This window comes from Pseudoliparis swirei, chromosome 3 (assembly GCF_029220125.1).
Source record: "Pseudoliparis swirei isolate HS2019 ecotype Mariana Trench chromosome 3, NWPU_hadal_v1, whole genome shotgun sequence".
NCBI classification, from domain to species: Eukaryota; Metazoa; Chordata; class Actinopteri; order Perciformes; family Liparidae; genus Pseudoliparis; species Pseudoliparis swirei.
This window is the reverse complement of record NC_079390.1, coordinates 15,042,169-15,068,724: the sequence shown is the minus strand read 5'-3', so window position 1 is coordinate 15,068,724 and position 26,556 is coordinate 15,042,169. Positions and strand designations below refer to the sequence as shown.

At 42.6% G+C, this 26,556-nt stretch overlaps 3 protein-coding genes across 3 annotated transcripts; 2 read left to right on the top strand and 1 right to left on the bottom strand.

The window, feature by feature from the left end:
* The first annotated feature begins 1,219 nt into the window (after positions 1-1,219).
* On the top strand, positions 1,220-5,294 carry b3gat1b (beta-1,3-glucuronyltransferase 1 (glucuronosyltransferase P) b). The gene is made up of 5 exons (XM_056443235.1): positions 1,220-1,344; positions 2,610-3,121; positions 3,263-3,559; positions 3,875-3,976; positions 4,738-5,294. Exons 1-4 carry the CDS (start codon positions 1,233-1,235, stop codon positions 3,959-3,961), a joined length of 1,008 nt encoding a protein of 335 aa, XP_056299210.1. The 5' UTR covers positions 1,220-1,232; the 3' UTR covers positions 3,962-3,976; positions 4,738-5,294.
* A 95-nt stretch (positions 5,295-5,389) lies between these two features.
* Positions 5,390-14,223, bottom strand: LOC130212018 (beta-galactosidase-1-like protein 2). Its single transcript, XM_056443108.1, has 19 exons — positions 14,132-14,223; positions 13,451-13,636; positions 13,306-13,374; positions 12,791-12,886; positions 12,112-12,220; positions 11,919-12,011; positions 11,713-11,794; positions 11,567-11,631; positions 11,369-11,453; positions 10,333-10,470; positions 9,026-9,106; positions 8,821-8,930; positions 8,585-8,731; positions 7,761-7,832; positions 7,563-7,641; positions 7,373-7,460; positions 7,175-7,286; positions 6,953-7,069; positions 5,390-6,485 (listed from the first exon to the last, which is right to left on the bottom strand). Exons 1-19 carry the CDS (start codon positions 14,221-14,223, stop codon positions 6,399-6,401), a joined length of 1,908 nt encoding a protein of 635 aa, XP_056299083.1. The 3' UTR covers positions 5,390-6,398.
* Positions 14,224-16,536: 2,313 nt separating this feature from the next.
* Positions 16,537-25,404, top strand: ei24 (EI24 autophagy associated transmembrane protein). The gene is made up of 11 exons (XM_056443227.1): positions 16,537-16,653; positions 17,703-17,839; positions 19,077-19,222; positions 20,346-20,406; positions 20,515-20,581; positions 20,665-20,789; positions 21,193-21,312; positions 22,511-22,622; positions 22,712-22,823; positions 23,794-23,868; positions 23,961-25,404. Exons 2-11 carry the CDS (start codon positions 17,798-17,800, stop codon positions 24,121-24,123), a joined length of 1,023 nt encoding a protein of 340 aa, XP_056299202.1. The 5' UTR covers positions 16,537-16,653; positions 17,703-17,797; the 3' UTR covers positions 24,124-25,404.
* The last annotated feature ends 1,152 nt before the right edge of the window (positions 25,405-26,556 follow it).

Below are 26,556 nucleotides of genomic sequence, written 5' to 3'. Positions count from 1 at the left end.
GTATGATAATTTGGATTGTATTTTATATCAAGAGTGAGGTCCAGTAGCAAAGCAGCGGTGGTTCAGAGTCTCGCTAAAGAACTCGTGGACATGAACACAAGGATGGAGTTTGCATCAACTGGGGAATGGCACATTGGAGATAAAGGCATGGCTGTAATACAAGCCAATGTAAAGGCCAGGCTTTATATTTATATTTGAGAATTTACAGTATGAAGAACATATAGACCGTAGTTGTATCAAGCGTTAATGGAACCTACGGAAGAGTGAAACTGAAGACCTCTTCAAATTACAAGGGCAACAATCTCTGTAATACAGAAGTAGGCTTTTAAAATGACACGAAAAAAAAAAAAGCTCTGAGCATTTTCTGACCTATTTTCTGCCGTGCAGCAGCTCCAGCAGGCTGAAACAGCTTTCTACCACAATGCCTCCTTCCTTGTAGTTTGTGCCCTGCAGCCGCAGTGTGTTGACGCTCAATAGGCAACCACCAAATATGGACTTCAAAATGCAATTCAGATATAGCGATGGGCCTCTAGAATGGGAAACTCAGTCAACCAGCTCATGCCTCATTCAAGGGCTGAAGACAGCAAGCTAAGTATAACTCTAAAAGCAACACATTTTTCCTTAAAAAGAAAGGAATGACTGAATGGATTCGGGAGAAAGACACTTTTCACTTCATCCATCCATCCATGTCTGTCTGTCTGACGGCATGAAAACAATGTATTTAAAACATATTATTCCTTTTCTTATACAGCATTCTGAAGGAATGACACGTTTAAAATATGTTCCCTGATATAAAAACTCAAACAAAGTTAATAACAAAAATGTTATTAACTGAATATACCAAAAATAAGAATAAAATGTACAAAACTATAACAGTAATTGGATATGATATCAGAGATATAACTATAACTATAACATTTGATTTCCAATAGACGCTTATTTCGTTAGCTTGTTGGTCATTTCTCAGCTCTCCGGTTCTTGTGATGGTGGGTGACTGTAGGTCAGTGGTTCGCAGGTCCGTCTTTCATTGAGAGGATCGGTGGTTCGATCCCGAGCTATCCCTAGTCGATGTGTCCTTGAGCAAGAAGCTTAACCTCAAATTGCTCCCTGTAGCTGTGTGTAAGATTGTAAGTCTCTTTGGATGAAAGCGTCGGTTGAAATTAATGATTGTGCACCACATCTTGTGTCATGTGCCTCGCAGGTAGAGGCATGACTCAGGTCTGACGCTGGAGATGCCGAAGAGACGAGACATCGTCGCCATTGTGTTGATCGTGTTACCTTGGACACTGCTCATTACAGTTTGGCACCAGAGCGCCATCACACCTCTACTCGCTAAACGGAAGGGTAAGGGGAACGAAGCTGGGGAGGTTTTTTTCTTCCCCTTGCTCCACCTCTGATTGGCACTAACCCTGAAACAAAGTGTGTGAGCCACTGCCACCCTGATAAAATCACTGCCCAATTTTAAATTAAGAGCAGAATTGATATAAAAATGCTTCAGTGTCAAGTTACACCTCAAAGGCCCAATCCAGACCCGTCATCATCGGTGGCAGTTACGGCTCCACCATGGCTCACCTGCAAGATGCCTGATCCTCCTAATCAAATATCTTCAATGAAGTTTAAATTTGGGTGCACCTAAATTCTGTGATGGTGCACCCAAATAAAATTAGATGCACAAAAAAATCAGATGAAAAATGTCACATTGTGATAAAATGTCTAATACACCGAGGATTACCGATATCATAAGTGTTTAGCATCAAATTATCTTCGGATTAAAGGGAATCCCCAATTCAATTCAATTCAGTTTATTTGTATAGCCCAATTTCACAAATTACAAATTTGTCTCGGAGTGCTTTACAATCTGTACACATAGACATCCCTGCCCCAAAACCTCACATCGGATCAGGAAACACTCCCAAATAACCCTTCAGGGGGAAAAAAAGGGAAGAAACCTGGAGGAGAGCAACAGAGGAGGATCCCTCTCCAGGATGGACAGATGCAATAGATGTAATGTGTACAGAAGGACAGATTTAGAGTTAAAATACATTCAATGAATATGACAGAGTGTATGAATAGTTCATAGTAGGCATATTCCACGATGGAGACCTCCACGATCCATCAGGCAGATGGCGGTGGGGAGGAGGAGTGGGCGGAGTCTCAACAGTGGGCGGAGTCTCAACAGGACAGTGGCGTAGTCAGGAGCAGGAATTCCACGACCCAGACCTCGATGATCCATCAGCAGATAGGATCTATGCCGTCTCATAGGGTCCGATGACCCCATGAGACGTGAAGTCAAAAGGACTCCGGGGAGAAAGCAGAGTTAGTAACGTGTGATTGAGAGATGAAAATTCATCCTTAAGGAGAGAAAAAAGAGGAGATAGGTACTCAGTGCATCCTAACACGTCCCCCAGCAGCTATAAGCCTATAGCAGCATATCAAGGGGCTGGACCAGGTGAACCTGATTCAGCCCTAACTATAAGCTCTGTCAAAGAGGAAAGTCTTAAGTCTACTCTTAAACGAGTAGACTTAAGACGGAAACACACCTGAATATGTCTTCAGTGGTGGTCATCACGCAGAGGAGGCTCACTATTATCGTTTCCCCTCCTGGCTAGATGACCGACGGGATGGTCGCGCCAACTCTCGGAATACTTTTGCCCTCAAGGAGTCCTGTTCCCTACAGAACAGGGACATCGTGGAGGTGGTGCGCACTGAGTATGTCTACAGCCGGCCCCCGCCGTGGTCTGACGTCCTGCCCACCATCCACGTCATCACTCCCACTTACAGCCGGCCGGTGCAGAAGGCAGAGCTGACACGTCTGACCAACACCTTGCTGCACGTGCCCAACCTGCACTGGCTCCTGGTGGAGGACTCCCAGAGGAGGACCACGCTGGTCAGCCGTCTCCTCCAGGAGACGGGACTCAACTACACCCACCTGAACGTGGAGACGCCCAGGAACTATAAAGTACGCGGGGACACTCGGGACCCGCGAATACCTCGGGGGACCATACAGAGGAACCTGGCCCTGCGGTGGCTCCGGGAGACTTTCGGCAGAAACAGCAGCCAGTCTGGGATTGTCTACTTTGCAGACGATGACAACACGTACAGTCTGAAGCTGTTTGAGGAGGTAAGGGTGTTGCAGAGCAAAACATGACGCATTGTCTCCACCTCATCCTTTCACCGATGTCTTACTTATTTACACTGAAAAAATAAATAAATAAAAGAATGCATCAAATGAGTGATCCCTGTCTCTGTTTTCAAATACCAGATGCGTTCCACCAAAAAGGTGTCGGTGTGGCCCGTGGCCTTTGTGGGTGGCCTACGCTACGAGTCCCCTAAGGTAAACACCTTGGGCAAGGTGTACGGCTGGAAGACTGTGTTCGACCCACACCGGCCCTTCGCCATCGACATGGCTGGGTTTGCTGTGAACCTGCGCCTCATTCTGTCCAAACCCCAGGCTTATTTCAAGTTACGGGGAGTGAAGGGAGGTTATCAGGAGAGCAGTTTGTTAAGGGAGCTGGTCACGCTCAGCGATTTGGAGCCGAAAGCTGCTAACTGCACTAAGGTAGGAAAACTGGGCTCTCTGCATGTTGTGCAACCCCTGCACATTGACAATAAAACAAGCTGCTTGTATAAATGCTGGCGTAATAGAATGTGTCTGGAGATCGCTAGCTGTCATAACAACTTGTTCTTAAAGTCCATAAACTGTCAGTTTACAGCCCTGTTCAAATGTGCTTCATTCTGCCTCTAGACATTGGTTAGCAAGTATGATATAGTGTATTACAACTGCCCAGCTCTGCCAGCCAAAATGTAAGTTGTAATGTTTCATCATACTGGCTGTGTTTCTGCCTGTCTCCATCTATTTCTTTTTTACCCGCAGGTATTAGTATGGCACACACGGACAGAGAAGCCTGTGCTCGTAAATGAGGGCAAGAAGGGATTTACAGACTCTAATGTGGAGATATGACATCATCTGACACAGGTAATGGCAAAGATTTAGAAATGCAAATTACTGCATTTCCACACTGATTATTCTTCACTCATATGTGCACGATGAGATATGAACCTTTACTTGAAATAGATGTCTGACCTTTACAGATTTTTTTTAATCCTGCAGATTTAGCTATGATTGGTCACAAGCAAGTTCAGCCACACTAGCGGCGTGGCACTGAAGGTGTCAATGTTGCTCTGTGAGTCAGTCCACCACTTGGGCCCAAACTAATATTGGATCCTGTGAATGCTTGTTTTCACTGTCCCCAGAGGATGAATCCTACTGACTTTGGTGACCCTGTGACTCTTTCATATAGCAGCACCACAAGTTTGACATTTAGATTTTTGTGTGAAATAAATCATTGTCCACTCGACGGATTTTATATTTTATAAAATAGTCCAAATGACTTTGGTGATCTTCTGACTTTTCCTCCAGCGACATCATCATTTAAAAATGTTTAATTTGTCCAATACTTTGGTTTGTGACCAATTACTTGCTAAACTAATGGCATTTCCATCAGCCTCAACTGTACTTCGTATTTAGTGCTAAACAGCTAACATTGCATGCTAACATGTTAATTTACCAGGATGGCGAACGTGGTGAACAAACCTGCTTAGCATCAGCATTTCAGCACTGCAACTGTGAGCATGTTAGAGTGCTGTAGTTAGCTTACAGCGGGGCTGTATGCTCTCGGTTGATTTGTTTGTTAAAAGTACTAACATGTGTCTTTTTTTTCATGTCTGTTCCTTTAGGGGCACTTCTCCATTGGACGTGGATTCAAACCAACCTCAGAGCTCTTTCCAGTAATATCCAGGCGTCCAGAATATCATCGCATCACAGTACAGTAGATGTACTTCACCAATGGAGGCACATCTGTCCGCCCCAGGAGGCAGCACAAGCCGGGTGCTTGGACAGACCACGGAGCATCAAAGCACAACTGCACATAGAACGTGCTGCTCAGAGCACTGGTTGATGCGAGTCACCGGTAGGAGTTGCCAAACGGAGCTTGCCCACTGAGGGCTCCTCGGAGAGCCGAGACAAAGGATGTTACGTGACTTGAACTGCGGGAAGAGATGGCACGGCAAGCAATAAAGAGCCCTCTGAGCGCAGACACCACCAGCCAACCATTAAATAGGTCCTTTTTGTTCTGAGGCGAGCTGGCTGTTGGGCACAGGGCTGCATGGAAGAACAAAAGGGGCCCTTGTCTTAAGTGAGTCAGCACTGACTGACAGACTGCACAGAGGGGATCTGAGCCCCCCCCACCCCACTTGTACTGTACAACACTGAGCTATTTAGATAGCACCCTGAACCCAGCACAAATTAAAAGTCCTGATACTCCTCAAGACACATTCACACATACTCAGCACTGTCACACTGCACACAGTGAGCACACAGACACACATGCACTGAATAGCACGAAGCAATGATTTATTACAGTATAACAGCGACGTCTTCTCTTAAAGTCATTTACTCCAAGCTCTTGTTTATTCCTGACATGCTGTACACTACTGATTGCACTACTCATTATTTAAAAAGAAGATTCCGTATCCCTTGCCACCTGTTCACCTCACAGTCATCTGCATATAAGCTAATTAAGATCCTACTGAGTCAACTGATGGTTTCTCAGTTGAATTATTTATTGTTTCGGTGTAACTGGTACCATCACTTGTTAGTCGTGAGCTATGCATGTGCGAGTCAATGGGATACGAATCCATCACTCTAAAAATTGGATGTACATCCTTTCAAATAGCTGTATTACACAATCTAATTATCCTCTCCATGGATGGCTGGCTTGCAAGTGATGATTTCATACCCCATTGACTTGCAGTGGCACTGCTTACAAATGCTAATGTTCTCAGACTATGTGGCTGTAAGGAGTTTGGTGAGTTGCCAATGTTTCAGGCATCCAAAACTTTCACTCAAAGATGGGGGTCTGATTTTGCTACAATGCTGCTTGTGTTTCATTTGAAAGCTGTTCACGTTCACTCCTGCTTCAGCTCAGATTGTCCAATAAAGCATTTTTTTGTTTTTTGCACAGAAGATTTCATCAACTGCACTCTGCAGTATATTCACACAAGCAATACAAATTCAACAGAAATATCAAATACAAATATATTATCCTATAAGTGGAAATCCACGGGTAAACAAATATACTTGGTAATTTTGCTCTGTGTGAAGAGTCACCGTATCTGAAGGTACTGTATGTATAAAGCTATAAACTGCTCCCATGCAAACATGCCTATCTCTGATTTTAATAGGTGTCTGTGTATATGCATATTTTAAGGTATCATATTAGACAAGGGCCATGATATGAATAATATTAATAGTTTGAAGGTTCGACCTGAAGTAAGAAGCAATTTGTCAAAACACATTTTTACACAAAAAACAATGCCCATACAGGCAGATATGACATTCATTGGATGTCTGCTGCCATGCCAAGATCAGGCGTGTCCTCAAAGTGGACCTTGTAGTCACCCTCCTGCTCTTCAAACACAATGGCCTTATTCATTTCAACAGAAAAAAAGTGAGAGACAAAGAAGAAGTTACATGTAAAAATGTGTATTTTAAGTCCATCATAATGCCAAAAGTGAGTTAATAAGATTGATACCACTATCATGTCGGTACGCTGACAATAAAGCTAAAGCCAGTTAGGTTAGCTTAGCTTAGCAAAGGGAAAATAGCTAATTAACTTGGCTCAGTTTAAAATAATATTCCACCAGCAACTAAATAAAATGAATAAAGCTCTCTTATTACCATGTTATACAGCTTTGTTTAGTCCGTATAAAGCCTCAATGTAATGTTATTTTAACAGACATTTTCTTAGGCTAGCTGTTTGCCCCCATTCCTCGTCTTCATGCTAAGCTAAGCGAGTGCATACATGAGAGTGGTATCAATCTTCTTATCTAACTCTCAAGAAAAAAGCAGAGGGTATTTCCCAAAAAATTGCTGGTTTGTGCTCAGTTGTACCTGGTTGATTCCACTGTTGAGAAATGGACCGGGGAGGTAGAGAGCCTGCTGGGGCCCAATTGACCAGTAGCGGCCCAGATTCAGCCCATTGATAAACACAACACCTTTCTCCCAGCCCTGAGGATCCAAAGACAATTTCAAGGTTTCACACACGTGAAGTATTTTTCATAACGTGCACAAAAATGTAGATAACACAAAAACTATACATTTAATTTCGCTTACAGGCAGCTTCACAAATGTGTCACTCGGATACCGGAAGGCAAACAGCCTCCCCATGAAAAATCCAGGGAAGCTGGGAGTGTCGGGGAGAGATCTCCAAGGTGCCTGATAAAGACTGAAATAAGGAAACCACTTCAAACACACTCTTACGACAAAATGAAAGTGATATGCAATCCTTTAGATTAAATAAAGTGTACAAACCTATCAATAAAGCTGGGTTTCATATCCAGGCTGTACATTGTAAAATCCCTCAAAGGGGTATTGTTTAATAAAATGTCTCCCACAAGGCCTGCAAGAACACAAATCAAAATAGTCTTGTACGCTACCCACTGAGTGCTTGAGTGATTTAACAGCAGGCATAGCGATGCACTTCATATTCTCTGTCGATCACCTTTATGTTGTTTGTCAAGGTCCCTTCCATGGTGAACTCGTCCACAGTTTTCCACCAATAAACTCAAGGTACGTCGTCCCTGTAGGGATTCATTGCTTTTATGTATTTTGCAGGTCTTAACAGCCAACACTTCAGCATCCATCACACCTCATAACTGTGAATGACGTTTATTGAACAGTGTCCAACTCGATGCCATACCTTACCATCAGGAACCGCCAGCTCCAGATTTTGGCGCTTGAAAAGACCAATGTAGCTTCTATCTACAAACACCTAGTAGGACAAATATCGCTGTCAAATAGGTAATATTGTCATACATAACCCATCAATTCTGCTTCACTTGAATGACATATCTCAAAGGTGGCTTTAGGTTTGCCAGCAAAGACCACATTAATCATCAGAACACAATTTCCATGTGCTGTATGTCCTGAAATGTGTACTGTGGCATACCAACAACATGGAGTCACCACTGATATAAAAGGAATGGCTCAACATTTTTGGAAATGCACCTATTCTCTTTGAGAATGAGAATATTGTTCCAACTTTCAAATATTCATCCAGCAGTTGGAACCAAAGGGAAACAGCTAGCCTGATTATGTCCGATGGTAACAAAACCAGCCGACAAGCACTTCTAATTTCCACTAATAATCACATTATATTTTATATCTGAAGTCTTGCTGATTGCTAACATCAAGAAGTCCCTCCACCTGGTTGAGAAATTGTTTGGCACATAATCTTCTGTCAAACCATTGCCCTCTTGTGAAATGGTTTCACAGAGGGCAATCATATCTTCACTGCAAAAATTCCCTGGGCGTCAAATTCAGATGCTCGGTGACCAGCGACTGATACCGACGCACAAGACACCATAAGCGTCTGTATTAGATGCATTGGGCATTCAAGTCACTACTATGTAAACCCGTCCGCTTAGAAAAATGGATACAGGAATGCGATGATGAAATATAAAGACGGCTAGTTGGAATGAGAACATGTTGGAGTGAGATCATGCCAACACCGTGAGGACTCACCAGGGCACGGTCTCGGACATTGTCTCCAGACTTCAGTAATCCTCCACTGGTGATGCTAGCCTCATACAGCGTGTATCCATAGGACTGGCCGTTCCCGTTGTTCACAGGTAGATTCTCCATGCTTACCGGCTTGGCTGACTTAAATGGCTGGAGGGAACAAAATGAAATTAAAAAAGCAACATTTTCTTTGTTTTTCATACACATATAGACAACAAATAATCTTACATAAAACGTACTCCCTCAGTGAAGCTCAAAGCATCCCATAATGATAGGTGCTGGTACATGATAGCAGGTTCATAAGACTCCCTGTAATGCAGGGCTGGCATGTCAGGGAAACTGCCTCCTCCTGCACAGAAAGGTCAAAGACAGCATCAGGCGTAGAGGTTAGTCACAGCCCGTAATCACATACTTCATTCTCATTCCAATTTAGTGTTAACTTACTGTTATATAGAGAAAGTAAATCTCTGAGGAGGTGATACTTTGGAGTGTACTCCCCCGCCTCAGACAAGGGAGCATCATAATCTGAAAAACATTACAGTGTATCATAGATTTACTATAATCTGCTGCCACCTGCTGGGTCTTGAGGTCATTGCTGTTCTGTAGACGCCAAGGAGCATATTCTCCATCTCTGACATGGCAGTAGGGATGGGTAGAGTTTGGGTTGTTTCCGATACCGGTGCTAAACCGGTACTTTTAAAACGATACCGGTGCCTAAACGGTGCCTGAATCGATACTTTTTTTTTTAAATGCACAATGAGGACATTAAAAACCTCTTCGGCCATATTCCCTGTAGAAGCCGTTATCATGGAGCACTGACAAACAACGGATATCAGACTGTTAACATACACAATATATGTTCTCCATTATATGATGTGATATGTATTGTCATGTGCAGACGTTATAGGGTTAATCCTGTCACTGTTTTGATGGGCAAAGAGAACAACCAATCAGAGGTACTGAAGATGACACGTGACAAATAAAGTGTTGCTTCTGACAGCGAGAGTTACACTGAAACAAAGTGATGCCCCACGGTCTTTATTCCTCCGTCATTATATTCCCGGTAACACCGGGTATACAGCCGGGACCGCTGTACATCAACACATCTGCTAGCAGACTGTCACGCTCGTAGCTAGCGAGCTAGCTTAAACATGGTTATAATGGCTAATTTATTATTTCTTGGGCTACTTTTATGAATGCAAGACTTGCAATCAACGATACGGTACTAATCTGAGTTACGGCTGCTCGTCATAATCGGTATCCACGTGTTCAGGGGGACCGGTGACGGTTTCCCCGTAGCGTCCAGCCTGACGCTGGTGTGCTCGACACGGGCTCACGCCATCACACACCGCGCAGCCTCCGCTGTCAAAGTTAAATATGAGAGGCTATCGCAACCTGCTGACAGGGCGGAGTCACCAGAGAAGTTCACAACAATAGTTTTTTTCAATTTCAATCGGCTCAGGCACCGGAAAGAAGCACCGAAATGTGCGTTGCGTTTCGGTCCGGGTAATACCGGTTGTATTGGAACCGGTACCACATTGGCACCAGTTTCCGGTACCCAACCCTACATGGCAGTGCTTCATCACTATCAGCTTCAGTGTCTTGCTCAAGGACACTTCGACGTGCAACTATGGGAAGAGCGGAGATCGAGCTGAGTACCTTGTGGTTACGGGACGACCACTCTCCCCCATGAGCTACAGCCGACCCAAGAACATTTGCATCAAAGACAGTTTGTTTGTAACAGAACCAACCGTAGCTGGGGACCAGAGCTTTGTAGGAAGGATCGGCGTGTGCTCCGCTCATGAAGCCAAAGCTGGAGCCTCCGTGGAACATGTAGAGGTTGACAGACATGCCCCGCCTCAGAATTTCTCTCACAGTTGACATCATATCTGAAAAATGTTCAACACGTTCACACTGTTTAACACATTTACTCCTTGACATGAACATTAAGGTCCCTGATACATGGAAATCATAATACAGTATATAAATCAAGTCACTGACAATGTGGCCCTCTGCTGAGCTGACATTAGCATTTGCATTGTTGGCAAATAGCTTATGCAAAAGAAAGTGGTAGGGAAATGTATTTAATGCAAACTAGGGAGTGAGCTAGAAAGCATTTGTTTACAAAGCACCGTGACCTCATTATTGCTGGTGTGTAAAACTAAAGGACTCGTCTATTTTCGTGGGTGTGAGAGGCCAAAGTTGGCGTTCAGACTGAAAACAGCCTTTTCGTTAAGTGGTTGTGTTTTGAGTCAGAATTGGGTTTTACTGTTATGTATTTTTTTCGAAGCTTTCAAAAGGCCACACACAGCATTTGGACCGAGACAAACTTCATTAATCCTGTTAATATCAAATTATTTTGGAACCATAATAATTGTGAAATGTGTTTGGCCACCAACACAACAGTACGAAATATTGGGATATGGGAAAACCTCAATATGCAGAAGTAATATTGGCAATTTCTGAATGAATCGTATCATTGCAGGTCCTCAGGCAGTTTTCAAATAGCCAAGATCGAGGGATGCATTCCAATGAAAAATAAATTTGATTTATTTTTCATTTTCACCTTTATTAGATAGTTGATGGTGAGGAAACAGGAAACGTGGGTAGAGAAAAGGGGGTACGTCATGCAGCAAAGGCTCCAACATCTAGCCCTAGATTTAGCTTTATCTTGGGCTAAAGTACAAACAATTCAGCCAACAATCAGACCAAGGATGACCCATGCAGGCTACTTAGGAATAATAGGTTAGCAGAGACAGAAAGGTGACAAGGAGAAATCTTCTTTACCCTCTGGAGGAAGCACATGGTGGAGGTCCCCCCACACATCATGCCAGCCAGTCCAGTAGTCCATCACCATGGTGGGACTGTTGGGCTGACAGACACACCATCAGCTCACCGAGCCAACCGTCCAGTGTTTCATTACCTGTCTGTGTGACATTGTTCAGTGCCAGACGGTGGAACAGTGATGAGAGCTAAGATACACACCTGGATGGTGTTCAGATCCTGGATCTCCCTCTGATTCAGCTTCTGCAGTTTCAATGATCTGATAGCTACCAGATGGGAGATCACAAGGTAAGCTGTGTGTGTGTGTGTGCGTGTGTGTGTGTGTGTGTACTAATAAAAGACTGTACCTCCATCCACACCCCCAGACTTTAATGTGTTGTGGTAATCTGATGTGAGCAGGAGCTCACTGATCCCTTTGGACTGTAAGGCCTTTCAAAATAAAACAGAATGTCAGATACAATTGATTTATTCTATCAATATCAATCTGTTTATGCATATGTGTTGTCATTGAAGTTTAAGGTGGCATTTTAATCAAGCCAGCCTATTGCATCACCTCTTTAATGAAAAGCATGTATCTTTCATCCTTCGCAAAGGATCCATACTCGTTTTCAACCTGCACTGCAATGATGGGTCCTCCTTTCTTGAACTAAAAAACACATAAAGAAAACATATAGTTCAAGTATTTTCAAGTTAAACGACCTGCAGTCGAAACAGACTTGTTTTTAGCTTTGGTGACAAAAGGCGACCTGCAGTGGAACCACTCTTGGTATGAGTTTGTCAAAAAAAGTATTGACAGCCTGAGTAAAGCCCGGATGAGTCGTCCTCAGCCTCATGCTGCCGTCACGGAGGAGCCAGCTGCACGAGACAGAAGAAAAACAAGAGGTCACAGAGCTGCAAGTACAACAGGGGCACAGTACGTCTAAAATACCAGACGGAGATGCACACCCTGGGTGAGTCTTCGCTTACAGCAGCATGTGACTTTTGTGAGCCAAAAAGTGGCACGAAGTGGCTCACATTAAGTTGCTTTGGTGCATTCAGGGAAAAACTAGTGGGAGCTAAACAAAGAGTTTAAATCTGTATCTTACCGCAATATATATATATATATATATATATATATATATTTAGATTAGATTAGATATTCCTTTATTAGTACCACAGTGGGGACATTTCAGGATCACAGCAGCGGGTGCACATTAGAGCATTAATAAAAGATAAAAAATAAAACACAATAACAATACTAAATACTAATACTAAAATACTAAGGCAGTGACCAATGTGAATTTCCAGCAGGTTAAAGTGTCCAGGAAAATAAAGTGCTGAGTGTGCCAAGATCTCCAGCGATCTTATACACAACAAATCTGGGTTTCTATATGCAATAATGCTAAAATTGTTATACTCCAATAATTATAAGAATACTAGCGCTACCTTGGCAGTCCTCCTAGGTCCAGCTCAGAGGAAATGTAGGGGCCTGGACGCAAAATCACCCACAATCCCAATTCAGCAGCAAGGTTGATATAAGCTCTGAAACCAACACAAAGGAGACAATGGAAACACATTTTTTCATCTGCAAACACAAAGTTCAGACCCCCAAGCGGGACCCCGTATCTCATTGTTTGAGGAGCGTGAGACGTGCTAGGCAACAACGGCGGTAGGCCGAGGCGTCACATCCCATGTGTGGTTAGTTGCTTGATAAGCTGCTGTTGTTGGGGAGATGCTGCCGTTGTCAGGTGGGACCTCTCTGCATCCAGCTTCTCCCCGGAGCACCGGGGCTTAGATAATGAGAGGGAGGGGACAGTATTCCCCACACACCCTTACAGCAGGTAGTAGCCTATTGCTAGAACAGCGACGTTGGCGCGAGGTGTTTTCATTCTTATGATGGATGTATGTTGGTTGTGCATTTCGGTTTAATGCGACATACAATCATGAACACTAGTCCTTACACTAAATCCAGCTGTGTGTGGAAGTTGAAAACCCCTCTCTCCGGCTGGTGCAGACTCCACGGCACGTACCTGCGAAAACGCAGGATGTTAAACATTCGTGCCATTCCGGAGAGACAAAGCACATCCACAGTCGTTGTTCCCATACGTCGTGAGGGTGTTGATGCCACAGGCCTTCATCTTCATCAGGCGGTCTCTCCAGTAGGCCCTGGGCACGCGGAAATAGTGGACGGATCCCCCAAGGACCCGAAAGGGCTCTCCCTCCAGGGTGAACTGGGACGCGTTGGCACTCAGGCCCACCTTCCTGCTCATCCTCTGTCCCCCCACTGGCATGCTTGGAAGAGAAGTTCAATTGTGTCACACACTCACATATTGTAGCACACAGGCTATTGTGCCTGAATAAACCACATGACATCATTTTGACGGCATCTGTCATTGGCAAACAAAGTAGGAACATATTTGAGTTTTGAGGCTGGATGTACTTCAACAGATTTAGTAATGTTACATTTCATACAAGAGCTCCTATTTTCACTCTATATATTTTTTTCTTTAGCATCCTTTATGATATATTTAGAGCAGCTCTACATTTGTATTCCTGTAGTGAAACACATTCCATGAATAATAATGATACTGCATTGTGAGTACAGCCCAGTCAAATTATTTCACTTCAGAGTAGCTTTACTTAATAGCATCACACCAGAATAATAAAACAATATACTATTTTATAGTGTCTGTGCACAACAATTTAGCAATTCATTAAGGCACTGAATTAGTTGCAGTGTCAGAGTTGCTCGAACTGAAAAGACATAACATTGAGAACTTTACTTACCCGACATATTTGTAAACAATGAAGCCAACAATACACACGCAGATAAGTGCATATTTCCTTTTGTGAACGTTTCTTATCCTCAAGACAACCATCGGTGCAAGGAGCAGCTCTTCTCCTGTGACATGGGTATCAGTGGTGGAGGTTTACAGCAGCATCTGAACACAGAGCAATGCAAGACGCTGACTTGAGTGGCGCACCGCCTAGTGGGAGTGCCCCTGGGCAATCGAACACACCTCTTCATAAGGCAGTCTGTGCGCGTGTGTTCCTCTTCGGTTCGTAAAAGGTATAGGTGAGGGTGACAAAATAGTTAATCCACTATAACAACTTTCTTGGCAGAAATATAGGTTCAAGAATAGTGTCTATAATGTTGTTTATACTATTATACTTTACTATTTGAAAACTTGTTGTAAAGACGATCAACATATCTTAAGTTAACAATTGTGGGGTTTTAACATCAGAAATTGCGAATATAGAGAATGGTGATGCATAAGAAATGCAGTATAACTGAAACCGTAGTTATATATGAGGATTACAAAATAGTTAATCCACTATAATAACTTTCTTGTCAGAAATATAGGTGAAAATTAAAAGATGTATAGGTTCAAAATGAGTGTCAATAACAGGGGTGCTCACACTTTTTCAGCATGCGAGCTACTTATAATATGTTATATATGTATTTATTTATATACACACAAACCCTGAAAAAGCAGGGTTGTCATATTTTGTTTGACTGTAAAAAGTAATTTACAGTGAAAAATTGGAGTAAACTCATGAGCAAGAACAGCTGATGTGGTGACGTCATCAAGTTAGCTGCTGTTCCAATCGCAGAAAGACCGTCCTCCCGTCCTTCGGAGTCTGGACTCCCAAGACCAGACTCCGAAGACCAGACTCCAAAAGAACACAAGTCTGTACTCAGTGTACTTTGAATTGAGAAACGGCTATTGTCACTGTAAATAACCCCTTAAAAGGTGTATTGTTTCGTGTTGATTGCCTTCTTTTGTATCTGCTTTATTTGTTTTTATGTATGCCTTTTTATATTGTATTGTTTTAATGATTTTGTATATGTTTTAATCTACTTCCTCTTAGAGCTAAATCGGACTTTTATTTTGAAATGTTAAAAGGAAGCGCACCTTTATTTTGTTAAAATTCAAACTTGACGGTACGGCTAAATGTTACGGACGGATGCGCATTTCATATAAAGTTGTAATAGTTTGAATGGTCCCGTATGAGGCTAATGCTCTTACGGTGGTGACAAGGAGGTATTTAAGAAAGATTTTTGGTTCAATTGTATTCGCCGAAAGAAAGAAAATAAAGAAGTTCACCAGCAGTAAGTCTCACGCAGATTCAAATACGGGGATCCGTTACAGTCACCATGGAAACATTGTCACATGACATAAGCACTCTGGTTCTGTGCTGTGACGTCGTTAGTGAGTAGTGACGTCACGGAGCAGCGAACCAGAGTCTGTAACTAGCAGTGACTTCCAGCAGAAGTTACGTCTGTGAATCTCACAGAAACCCCCCTCCACCCAGGGAAGTGGCTGAATTGGAGAAGGGGGTGGGTGGGCTCTGCTGTGAGATCACAAAACGGGTGGGTGGGAAGGTGATTCTCAGAAATGAGAATTGCCAAGGACAATAGATAAAGAGAAACAAAGGAATTCATTTCTTACATAAAGAAATTTAAAAGGTCACTTGCACCCCCAAAAAGTGAACACTTTTTGGGGGTGCACGTGACTTTTTAAATTTCTTTATGTAAGAAATGAATTCCCTTTTTGGTTGCTCCGTCCCGATGCGCGCAGACACGCCGGCATCGGAGCTCTGCTGCGCGCGAGACGGCGAGGCGAGATTTTTTTACGCGACACGTAGACAGAAATGACCTGCTGTTGTTTGGATACGATCAAAAACAGACGGCTGTTTAGTTTAATACAAGAACAAAGACGTGCTCTTTAAGAAAAGGGACCTTACATTACTTCTGCTGTAATCTGGCGCTTTAGAGAAAATTATAGGGTGGCGGGCGGAGATTTCATAGGGGCGGGCCAATTTTTTTTAATGTCATGCCATCTACCAATACTACGCCGCGATCGACTGGTAGATCGCGGCGATCGACTGGTAGATCGCGATCGACGTATTGAACACCCCTGGTCTATAATGTTGTTTATCTCGGGCGATCGAAGTATACTATTAATAGTGGGAGCGGAGGCACCCTCCCAACATAGTCAATAATATTATACATAAGAAATACTTAGGGCACACAAACATTTACAATCATTGACAATACGCGAGTTTCCCGTGTTTTACTGTTATTCTTATAACAAATGAGATGCTCTATTCATCTCCCGTCAGCCTCCAACAATGAAGACTACATTTCCCATGATCCTTAGTAATCGGAGCTTGCGCAATATGTTTTGCACGGTCCTGGCTGCTCCGTAGTGTCTGTTTGGTTGTTGTTGTTGTTGTTGTTGTCACGTTGAGGGGGCAAAAGAAAGAATTGACGAAGTTAACACAAGCCCGGGCTGTCGCATGAGGTAAGGAGGACACCGTGGGCAGCTGAGTGCTCGGCCACTTCACGCGCGTGTTGAGTGCTCGTGCTGACGAACAACAGCTCGGTTAAAGGAGTTGTTGAGGGGTAACAGTCAGCTAGCAACAAAGACAGACGAGCTAGCAGAGCGTTAAACAAACCAGGGAAAGTCAAACTGTGGGAGCGGAGGCACCATGCTAACCACACTAGCTGCACACGAGGGGCTTCGCTTGTAACGCGACAGTCGTTCACACTTTAGTTGTGTCGAGCTAACGTCTCTCGAGCTAACGTCGACCCACCGAGTCGCTCACTCAACGTGGTGAACGTTTTCCCTTTGGGCTTTTTATACAACCTGTATAATCGACCGAGACCCAGTCCGTTGGGCAATAAAAGAGGGGACGTTATTACTGTTTAATACACGTTATTATTGTTTAATAACGTCACCAAGCAGACACGTTGATGGCTGCGTTAAACAAGCAATAGACAATAGCAGCATACATTAAGCAAATATTAGTTCTGCATTTCTCATTTCACAATGAGGATAGGACACAACACATTAATAATGAAGTTGGAAAGTAGTTTGCTTTATTTGTTTCCTTGTGTGATCTCCAACTGCAACTCAGTTGGAGATCACACTGCATAGTGTCCAAGACAAAGACAATAATTAGCTGTTATTAAAGTGTCACGACCAGAATAATGTGTGTCATTGTTCTTTGAAGTAAAATAATAACTATGTGATACTAAAATATATGTTTATGTATGCATTTCAAAAAAACTAAATTGAGAAATGCCAATATAGCTACGCTAAAAAAACAGGTGATTATTTTTCTTGTTGTACTGAATTCTATGACTGATATTAGATGAAGCTGACATGTGTGGGGCAGTTAAATGAACAAAACAATGTGCCTCTAGCAAGTGTATCTCCCAGCACACAAAGTGAGTCTTGTTCTGGTTAGATCTGCATCTTACAGGCTATTGTTCATTTCGAGAAAGAGTTCTCCGCCCATGAGCTCTTGCCTTCCTTCCCTTTAATCTGTTGGTTCTGGCTTGTGGCAGGTTACTGGCTGAGCCCCTCCTTGCCATGAGCGCTGACCACCAAGTTGCCAGCCCCCCCTCCTTCTGCAGTTGATGGATCTGCAGCTGGTCCAGAGATGACAGACAGCGTCAGGGCCTTCTTCTGCAATGTTGCGACGGTCAGCAGACACACACACAAACACACACACTGCTCACACATAAGCTATGATACAACGGTCAAAGGTGTAGTAACTGTTCATTGACAGTGAAACATATCTAGGTTTTATAAATTCAACGTTATTTTTGAAATAGCAAAGGCATACACCCACTGGCCACTTCATTATTAAAACTAAATCGAAAGGTGGTTATAATATTTTGCAACCTTCATGCATGTGAATGGGGATAAACATCACATGTCTGACAGTATCAACAGAAACTGAAAATGTGTGAGCTTCATAAAAGTTATACAGATATGTTGTATTAGACTGTACAGGTATACCTAATAAAGTAATTAGTGGGTATAGTCTGTTTGTAGGACATGTTACCACTGACAAATGTAATGCACAAACAAAATTGTGCTTTTTAATATAATGTTTTAAATACATACGTATAGCAAAATAGACTTTGTGGAGCATCATATGTGGTGTTCAATATTACATAAATAAAAAGGCGTAATGAACTGCTGCTGCTAAAACTGTTATTTCACTTAGTAAACCAAGCTCACAAATACACCTGCCAGTTAGTCAGCTAACATCCAGCCTCGCTAAGCCAAATAAATAGGAACAGATATTAGTTTCTGTCTGTGTGCAATCTTTACAGCAGCAGCATCTCATTGGTTGATTCAGAATAACTTTAGCATTGTTGATGCTTTAGCTAACGGGAGCTAAATTGGCTAAACGGGTAGCAGTTGGTGAACTTGATGCTTAGGAGGCCAGGGATTGGCTGAAAGAATAGAGGGCGGGGACTACACCACTGTCATGAAAAACGTGACTGTGAGATTATGTTATTGGGGAAAATAAGCTGATGAAATTAATTTTAAAAAATTGTCCTATTAAGGCATAAATAACATTTCAGAACGTTAAAAAAAGTTGAGTCTCAATAATATTTTTATTTATTGAGTTAGACATGTCATGAAATCTGCCTGACCCAATAATAATTGTAGAAAATATGTGTGGTTTTGTTAGCACAAAGTAAGAAATTTATAAAATTCTGGATCAATGACATAAAGCATCCTTTAAACCATCACATTCTAAAATATTTTCTTTGGGATCTGCCTTCAAATATCTGTCTCAGCCTAATTCTTGTGTTCAACAAGCACTTAGGAGACATGGCAAAGCTCCATCATTACAGCGGCCATTTTTTACAAGTTAGAGACAATCACCGTATGTGTATTTTATGTCACTCTGGGTTCTCTAGGGGATCAAGGACTCCATATTGGGGATTGGAACAATCTCCAAGCTGGATGCCCGCATCCAGCAGAAGAGGGAAGAGCAGCGGAGGCGAAGGGCCAGCGGGGCCCTGGCACAGAGACGGGCACAGAGTGAGGAGCGCAGACCAGACAAGTAGGCCAAAGAAGAAGCTGCATATTACGGCTGCACTGCTACTAATTTTCTTACTCAGCCCGAGTCAGATATGCTCATAGATGTCTGGGTCTGCATACACAATTGCTGTTTCTGGGATCAATAGCAGATCTTCTATACAAAAACGTGCAACTCCTCCTATCCTCACAAGACAATCTCAGGAGAACTCTCTGCGCACCATGTTGTGCACCATTTCTCACAAGCTCCACCAGTCAAATGGCTGTAATTACACAGAGTTTACACGGCTTGAAAGTAAGAGTCCGGTCAACAAACTCCCCTGAGCATGCGTCGTGGCTCTTTGCACGTGTAAACAAGAAGGGGTTGGAATTTGCTCCGTATGCTCAGGTCACTGTCAATACTGAAAATGACTTTATAATTGTGTCAATACAACATATTATTTAACATTTAATTAATAATAATGATTTAGACTTTAATAGCGCTTTTCTAGTACACAAAGACGCTTCACAGGGGACAAGAGACAAAGAGAACAAAACAAGAAAGCAGACAAAACAAACAAACAGGATGTATGGTAACAATAAGAAAGGAAAGCAAACTGGAGAAGCTGTATGGGTCATATCGGGGGCAAGTGAAAGCGAGTTGGAAGAGGTGTGTTTTGAGGGCGTGCTTAAATAATGGTAGGGTGGGAGCCTGACGGATGTGGATGGGGAGAGCGTTCCAGAGGGGGGGTGCAGCTGCTGAGAAGGCCCGGTCACCCCAGGTCCGGCGCTTGGTCCTGATGATCTTCAGAGCGGTTGTGCCGGCGGACCTGAGGCAACGGGTTGGAGCGTGGAGGGGGAGGAGGTCTGAAAGATAGGGAGGGGCCAAGTTGTTTAAGGCTTTATAGATGATGAGTAGTAGTTTGAAGTCTATCCTGTACTTGACCGGAAGCATTGTAAGCCGTTAGAGTATCCTCATCATTCGGTGAGAACATCCGTGTGATTAAAATGTTCCAAAAACTTCAGTCTGCAATCGGAGACGTGTTTACAGCATCCATCAGGCCGTCTGACTCTCGTTAAGGGAGGAAAGTCAAGTTTACCTGAAACCAAATTACACGTGTACTATTCAACAGTGATGCACATGAATGTTGTTTCATTTTCTCTTTCAGTGACCCCAAAGTAGCCAGCAGGATCTTTCAGTGCTGTGCCTGGAATGGAGGAGTGTTCTGGGTGAGATCTTTAAACTTACTGTGACAGAACACTCTTTAAATGCCCCCTCTGTTGCATGGGGAAAGCACACGTTGAAGACTAACTGTAGTTTGTCATTTCTCTCTCCAGCTCAGTCTGTTTCTCTTCTACCGGGTGTTTATCCCACTGCTGCAGACTCTCACTGCAACAATCATAGGTATGTATGGCTGCTAGTGAATCTGGGGTGGGCTCTTGGTATCGTGGTAGGGACCAGTCAGTCAACAGCTGTTTTTGCTCCAGGTGACCCCTCCCTCCATGGCAGCGTGTGGACCTGGTTAGAGTTCTTCCTGACCTCCGTCTTCAGTGCTCTCTGGGTTCTCCCTCTGTTCGTCCTCAGCAAGATAGTCAACGCCATCTGGTTCCAGGTCAGGCCCTGCCGCTTTGCCAGGCTGTAATGATGTGATGTCAGAGCAAGTGGTCTTTTAAAAAATCTTTTTTAAAGCTACGCATAGATCCCCTCACATAGTTTTACACGCCTCATCCACACACCTGCATCCTAAAGGCCTTTTTGGACATGCTGGTATTGTAGTTGCATTGTGAATTTTTGGAATAAAGTAGAGGAAGTGGAGGTTTCTGCCACAACTTCCCCTACTTCCAATGTGCATGGAGAAGGGAAGAAGCCTGATGAATGTATACTGTACTGTCATGTTATATTGCCATCGCAAAGCAAAAGACTGTGTCCCAAATCTTAATGTTAATAATGTTGTTGTTTCTTCATATGCTTTGCTGACACAGGTGTCGATATCAGGGTGTTGTTCTCTGTTGCAGGATATAGCCGACTTAGCATTTGAAGTGTCTGGATGTAAAGCGCAGCCGTTCCCCAGTGTCAGTAAGATCATCGCAGACATGCTCTTCAACCTCCTTCTCCAGGCACTCTTCCTCATTCAGGTACATCCTATGTAGACTGATGCCTTGGTCTTTCTTTTCTTTTGAATAAGATCATCCCTCACTGTGCCGGCAGTTTATACATGTGTACCAAGAACCTCTCCAGTCATCTCAGAGTGTTTGAGTTCAAACGGTGACAGTAAATGTTAGAGATGCACCGATCAGGTTTTTGGTGCCGATCACCGATCACTGAAATCAGTATCTGCCGATCACCGATAATACCGATCACCGATCACTGAAATCAGTATCTGCCGATCTGATAATACCGGTCACCGATCACGGTGTTGATTGAAGCATTCTATTTATTGTGTAGCATTATTGCCTAGGACTATGAGGAAATACATATATAAAGCAACTCAAACATTAAAGAAATTACCGATTTCTTCAAACATTTAGGACTTTTACTTTGAAAAATGTCCTAATTGATACATTAAAATAGTTTGATTGCTATTGTAGGGGATTTCAGATATGTATGGAACACATCTGCATCATTCATTTCCTGGAACTCTTGGGGAAATCTATTTACAGGACTTTTTTTAACATACAAAAGTCTGACTTATTTTTATAAACTCTTCCTTGGTCCTGTAAAAATGTTTTAATGTTAGCATAATTTAAGCTAAATCTCAGAAACGATCTATAAAGATACAAAATCAGTTCATTGTTTACTTTTATATGTAATAGTGTATTATTTGTCGACATCTTATTTTGATAAACGGATGTTGTTTCACGTGGTTCTTTCCGCTAACTTTGCAAAACCGGACATGTGAGTGTCGGCTGAGTTGACCCAGTGATTCAACTCGGGGGACGGGAACGCCGCTCGGTGCGTGAGGATCCCCTCGTGGACCTCTGACCTCTGCGGCCCTCGCCAGGCGTGTCGTCTCCGTTGCGATGCGCTGCGATTGAAACGTCTTTGATAGTTCTCGCAGATGTTACGTCATCTGATCGGCCTGCCACTGCTCCTCAACCAGAGTCCTCCAACATGTCAGGCCAACAATTACGTAACAGACTCTGACTTCAATTTTCCAGATATAAAAAAAGCTTTGTTGTTTTATTCTGAAAGTCAATAATTATTTTGCACCACAGCTGATCTGGATACATTTTAAACAAATAGTACGACAATCGAAATCTCTAAAGCATGAATATGTACATTCCTCTCTTCCTGGTGAATATCACTGTGATCTGTATTCCTGTGGTCCTCTAGGGAATGATTGTTAGCCTCTTCCCCATCGATGCCATCGGACAGATGGTTAGCCTCCTCCACATGTCGCTGCTCTACTCCCTGTACTGCTTTGAGTATCGCTGGTTCAACCACGGTGAGATACTCGCATTCAATTCTAGACCCAGATAATCTGGATTGATTGGAGAACCCAAACAAAACTGAGGCTGTTAATGTTTGTTCAAGGCATTGAGATGCACCAACGGCTGTCCAATATCGAGAGGAACTGGCCCTATTACTTCGGCTTTGGTCTGCCCATGGCTCTTCTGACTGCCATGCCCTCCTCATACATCATCAGGTGAGACTGCTTTCCCAGTGCAAACCTCATTTATTTTGTAAAAAACACTAGATTAAATGTGAAAAAATCATATTGTTTTGTTGATTGTTGTTTTTTACAAATATTTTTGTTGCGGTTCTATTGTCAGTATCACCTGTGTTACATTTTTGAAGGAAAGGAAATACCTCAAATGTTAATTGCTGATGAAAATAATAATTAGGTATATGTAGCCTTGTTTTTTACATATTCTTTGGTTTAAGAGTGATTGTGTATGTTGGGTTTGTTCTCCAGCTGTCTTCCAGATGTTTGTTTTACACATTATCATCATAGAAACAGTTAGCAGGTTACTTTGTTCTATACTGTACCTAAAAAAATAATAAACTCCCAAATATGTTTAACATAATTCATCAAGATGTGCACATGAATATTTCCATAGACCTAAAAATTGCTTATTTTTACTTGTGTGTTTTTTATTTATTTTTAAGTTCAAATGCAGTTTTTATGGCTGTGCCGTCAGTTAGAAGAAGAGGCAACTCTCCTAATTTGGAAGTTTTATTCTTGAACATTGGGAACAGAATATATAACACAATGATCTCAGCTCGAATATTTACAAAACGTCAATTCATGACTTCAGTTCCTCGGGATTGTTAAACTAAAAGATCAAAAAAGTACTCTGTAAATACTAGTCAGCAGCACATCTGGAGAATCACTCACGTTATCCAGGGTCAGGCTCCTCTCAAATCCAAAAAGCTTTTCAAATGTCAATCATGAAATATATTAAAATAATGATAAGAGAGTTGTTTTAGGGTTTTGAGTAACACAGGTTTTGAGTAAACATGACGATTTCTTTTTACAAAATACCACATAACATGGAGTAGTTATTAAAAGAGCAGGAGTGCACTCTGGGGAAACGGACCTCATGTTTTCTTTGGGCTAAGTTATCCTTTACTGCATTTACCGTATGCAATGTTGTTCTTCATTCTCTACCTAGTGGCTGCTTGTTCTCCATCCTCTTCCCTCTATTCATCATCAGCGCTAATGAGGCAAAGACGCCATCAAAGCCGTAGTGAGTCTGAAATAAAGAAAATTTTCCTATAAGAACATTTTTTTCTTGTCATGAGCTACTGATCACGCTTGTGTTCCCCCCCACTCTTTCAGCCACTTCCAGCTGCGTCTCTTCTCCCTGGTCGTTCTGATCAGCAACAAGCTTTTCCACAAGACGGTCCACCTGCAGTCCTCCCTGACGTTGTCCACTTCCTCGGAGAGGCTGTCGTCGCCCCACACCTCCCCGACCCGCCAGAGACCTCTCCCCACCCAGTGAAGGAACCGCTTGAAGGAGATAGGAAAAGCCCTCGGTGTGGAAAAAGTGATTCTTCCAGGCGGATTTCCTTAATTGAAGATGCCATGTGGTGTAGGACAAAGGGTTTACATCCATCTAATCTCTACCCCTTTACCTATTCGTTTGCAGAGCCCACCAGACACATTTTCAGTGTGACACAAAAAAATCGACTGCCCTGTGCCTCACTCTCAAAACACATTATATACTCAGCTCTTGACTTGTTTTCTCTTTTCAAAATTCTGTTGATTTCTTTTTTGTATAATGTGCCATTTGAGTGACTCCTTTACTAAATGACAGCACAAGAAATCTTTTTGTTTGAATATGTTTAAACAAATGTGTGACGAAAGGATTTTTTAAGCGAAGGGGCTTGTTTGTATTCAGAAGCAAAGCACAGTCTTGTTGTACCCACATTACATGGGTGTGTCACGTTGAAAGTCACATTCCTTCCTCGCAGATTGAATGTTTTGTTGCACATAGATGTGTTTTTATGTCAAATCATGGTGTCCTATCAGTTCCAGAAATAACCTTGTACAGTTAAAGGAAAAGAGAGTCTTTTTTAATCCTGTAAGAGCTTTGTTTATCGTAGAATATACAAACCAGTACAGGAGCTGCTAAAAAACAAAACAAGGATTGGTGACCTTAGTAATGGAAACCAAGTCACAAAGTCACTCTTGTCGTGTGTTGAAGCTTTCTGTCTCATCCCAAATTGAATCTCACTCCACCGTCCGATGAGATGCGCATGGTGGCGCCAGCGGAGGAAAAGCTGCCTGAGCGTTTTCAGTCTGAATAGAGGAGGTGAAAGGAGAGATGACACTGCCAAACTGTTGCTTCTATGTTACGTTTCTTTCACTTCAACCACTACAATGCTCAACTCTGCAATACAGGAAGGAGTCGCATAGTTAACGTATTTGTATCCTAACAAAAGAGTGATCGGCCTTGATCCCCTTGCTCTAGTCCCCCCCCCCTTCCCAGAGAGAACTGAAGTAAATATTCAGTAACTGGTCCAGAGGGATCATCGGGCTGTTTGATTTCTGTGCTGTACATAATGTCAATACACCCTGAATGTTCAACCAGAAGCCCACCACCACGCAGCCACCCAGATCTTTCTCTTTCTCATCAGAGCGGGGGCGTGATATTTCTTTTTTGAAAAACAATGTGCAATTATTGTAAGAAGAGCATAGTGTTTGTGCAGACTGATGTATGTGAGTGAGGTTTTGTAAAAGTAATATGTCTATTTAAAATAAAATTGGTCAGTATTCATTACTTTGATCACTGTTCAGGGCTTTTGATACCATGGTGAGGAGTATACAGGACATTCAATCTCGACAGTGAAAAGACAAGGTGGGAGGTTGGATCTCACACAAAACATGGAAATAATGTTTATTCATAATTCATTATTTCATAATGTAATTTCAGAGGAAAGTGGATTTGATTTCAATTAAATGTGACATCATTAGAATAATAGATTTGGGTTAAAATAAAGATATATTTTGAGTTTGCAGTAAATCTGCATCATTGAGAAATATCTTTATTGTGACATCTTCCAAATTGTTGAAATTATGGTTTTAAACTGTTAAACCAATTGTAGTGGTAGCCTACGTTAACCATTTATATTAACTTTTTTTATTTTTATGTATCTTAGGTTGCGCCATTGGTTCATTTTATCACCAGTGTCTCGATTGTTTTACCAGTAGGGGGTGTGACACGTTGCTCTCCTCACTAAGGACACGTCACTACAGGACAGCGGCAAGAGAGGAAACTACGTTTGAATGACAGCCGGAGGACCAATCAGATGGACGTGGCATTACTGTTGAGTGACGCTCAGCCAATAAACGCGCAGTACAGCGTTGTGGGGGCAGGATTAGTGCCTAGTGAAGGTTGTGTGTGAATAGTGTATGAGTAACAGGAGCGAAGCGGGTGAGTCTTGCTAAACATTAAACGTTAAATCTGTAAAATCATCCATGTGCACCAGCTTTTATTTTAGGCTCTTGTCCTGCTGCCATATGTGAAGGTGGCGCCGATACTATCCAAAAAAGCCAGAGAAGAGGCGCGTGGTTGGGCTGGTCGTTACACGGCAGCTAGCTTGTTAGCTTCGCTAGCTGCTCTCACTTTAAACAGGATGGGAGCAGCGTCAACATTAGCCGCCGGCCTGATGCTGACTGACTATAAGATGCTTTCTGCGCTAAAACGAGGCGTCCATTCATTATACATGTGCTCAGAATGCTGATCAGTAACGCAGTGAGCAAATATGACATGCTCATGTAGCTGCTCTGTGATGTAACTTGCCAGTAATAATTTAAAAAAAGGAGATGCTAGCTATCAAAGTTCGCAATACATGCAGCTGTGTTGAGCTTGATGGTTTGTGTGTTAGCTTTGCAAAAGCTCACACGATCTGAATAAAACGGGCAGAAACCC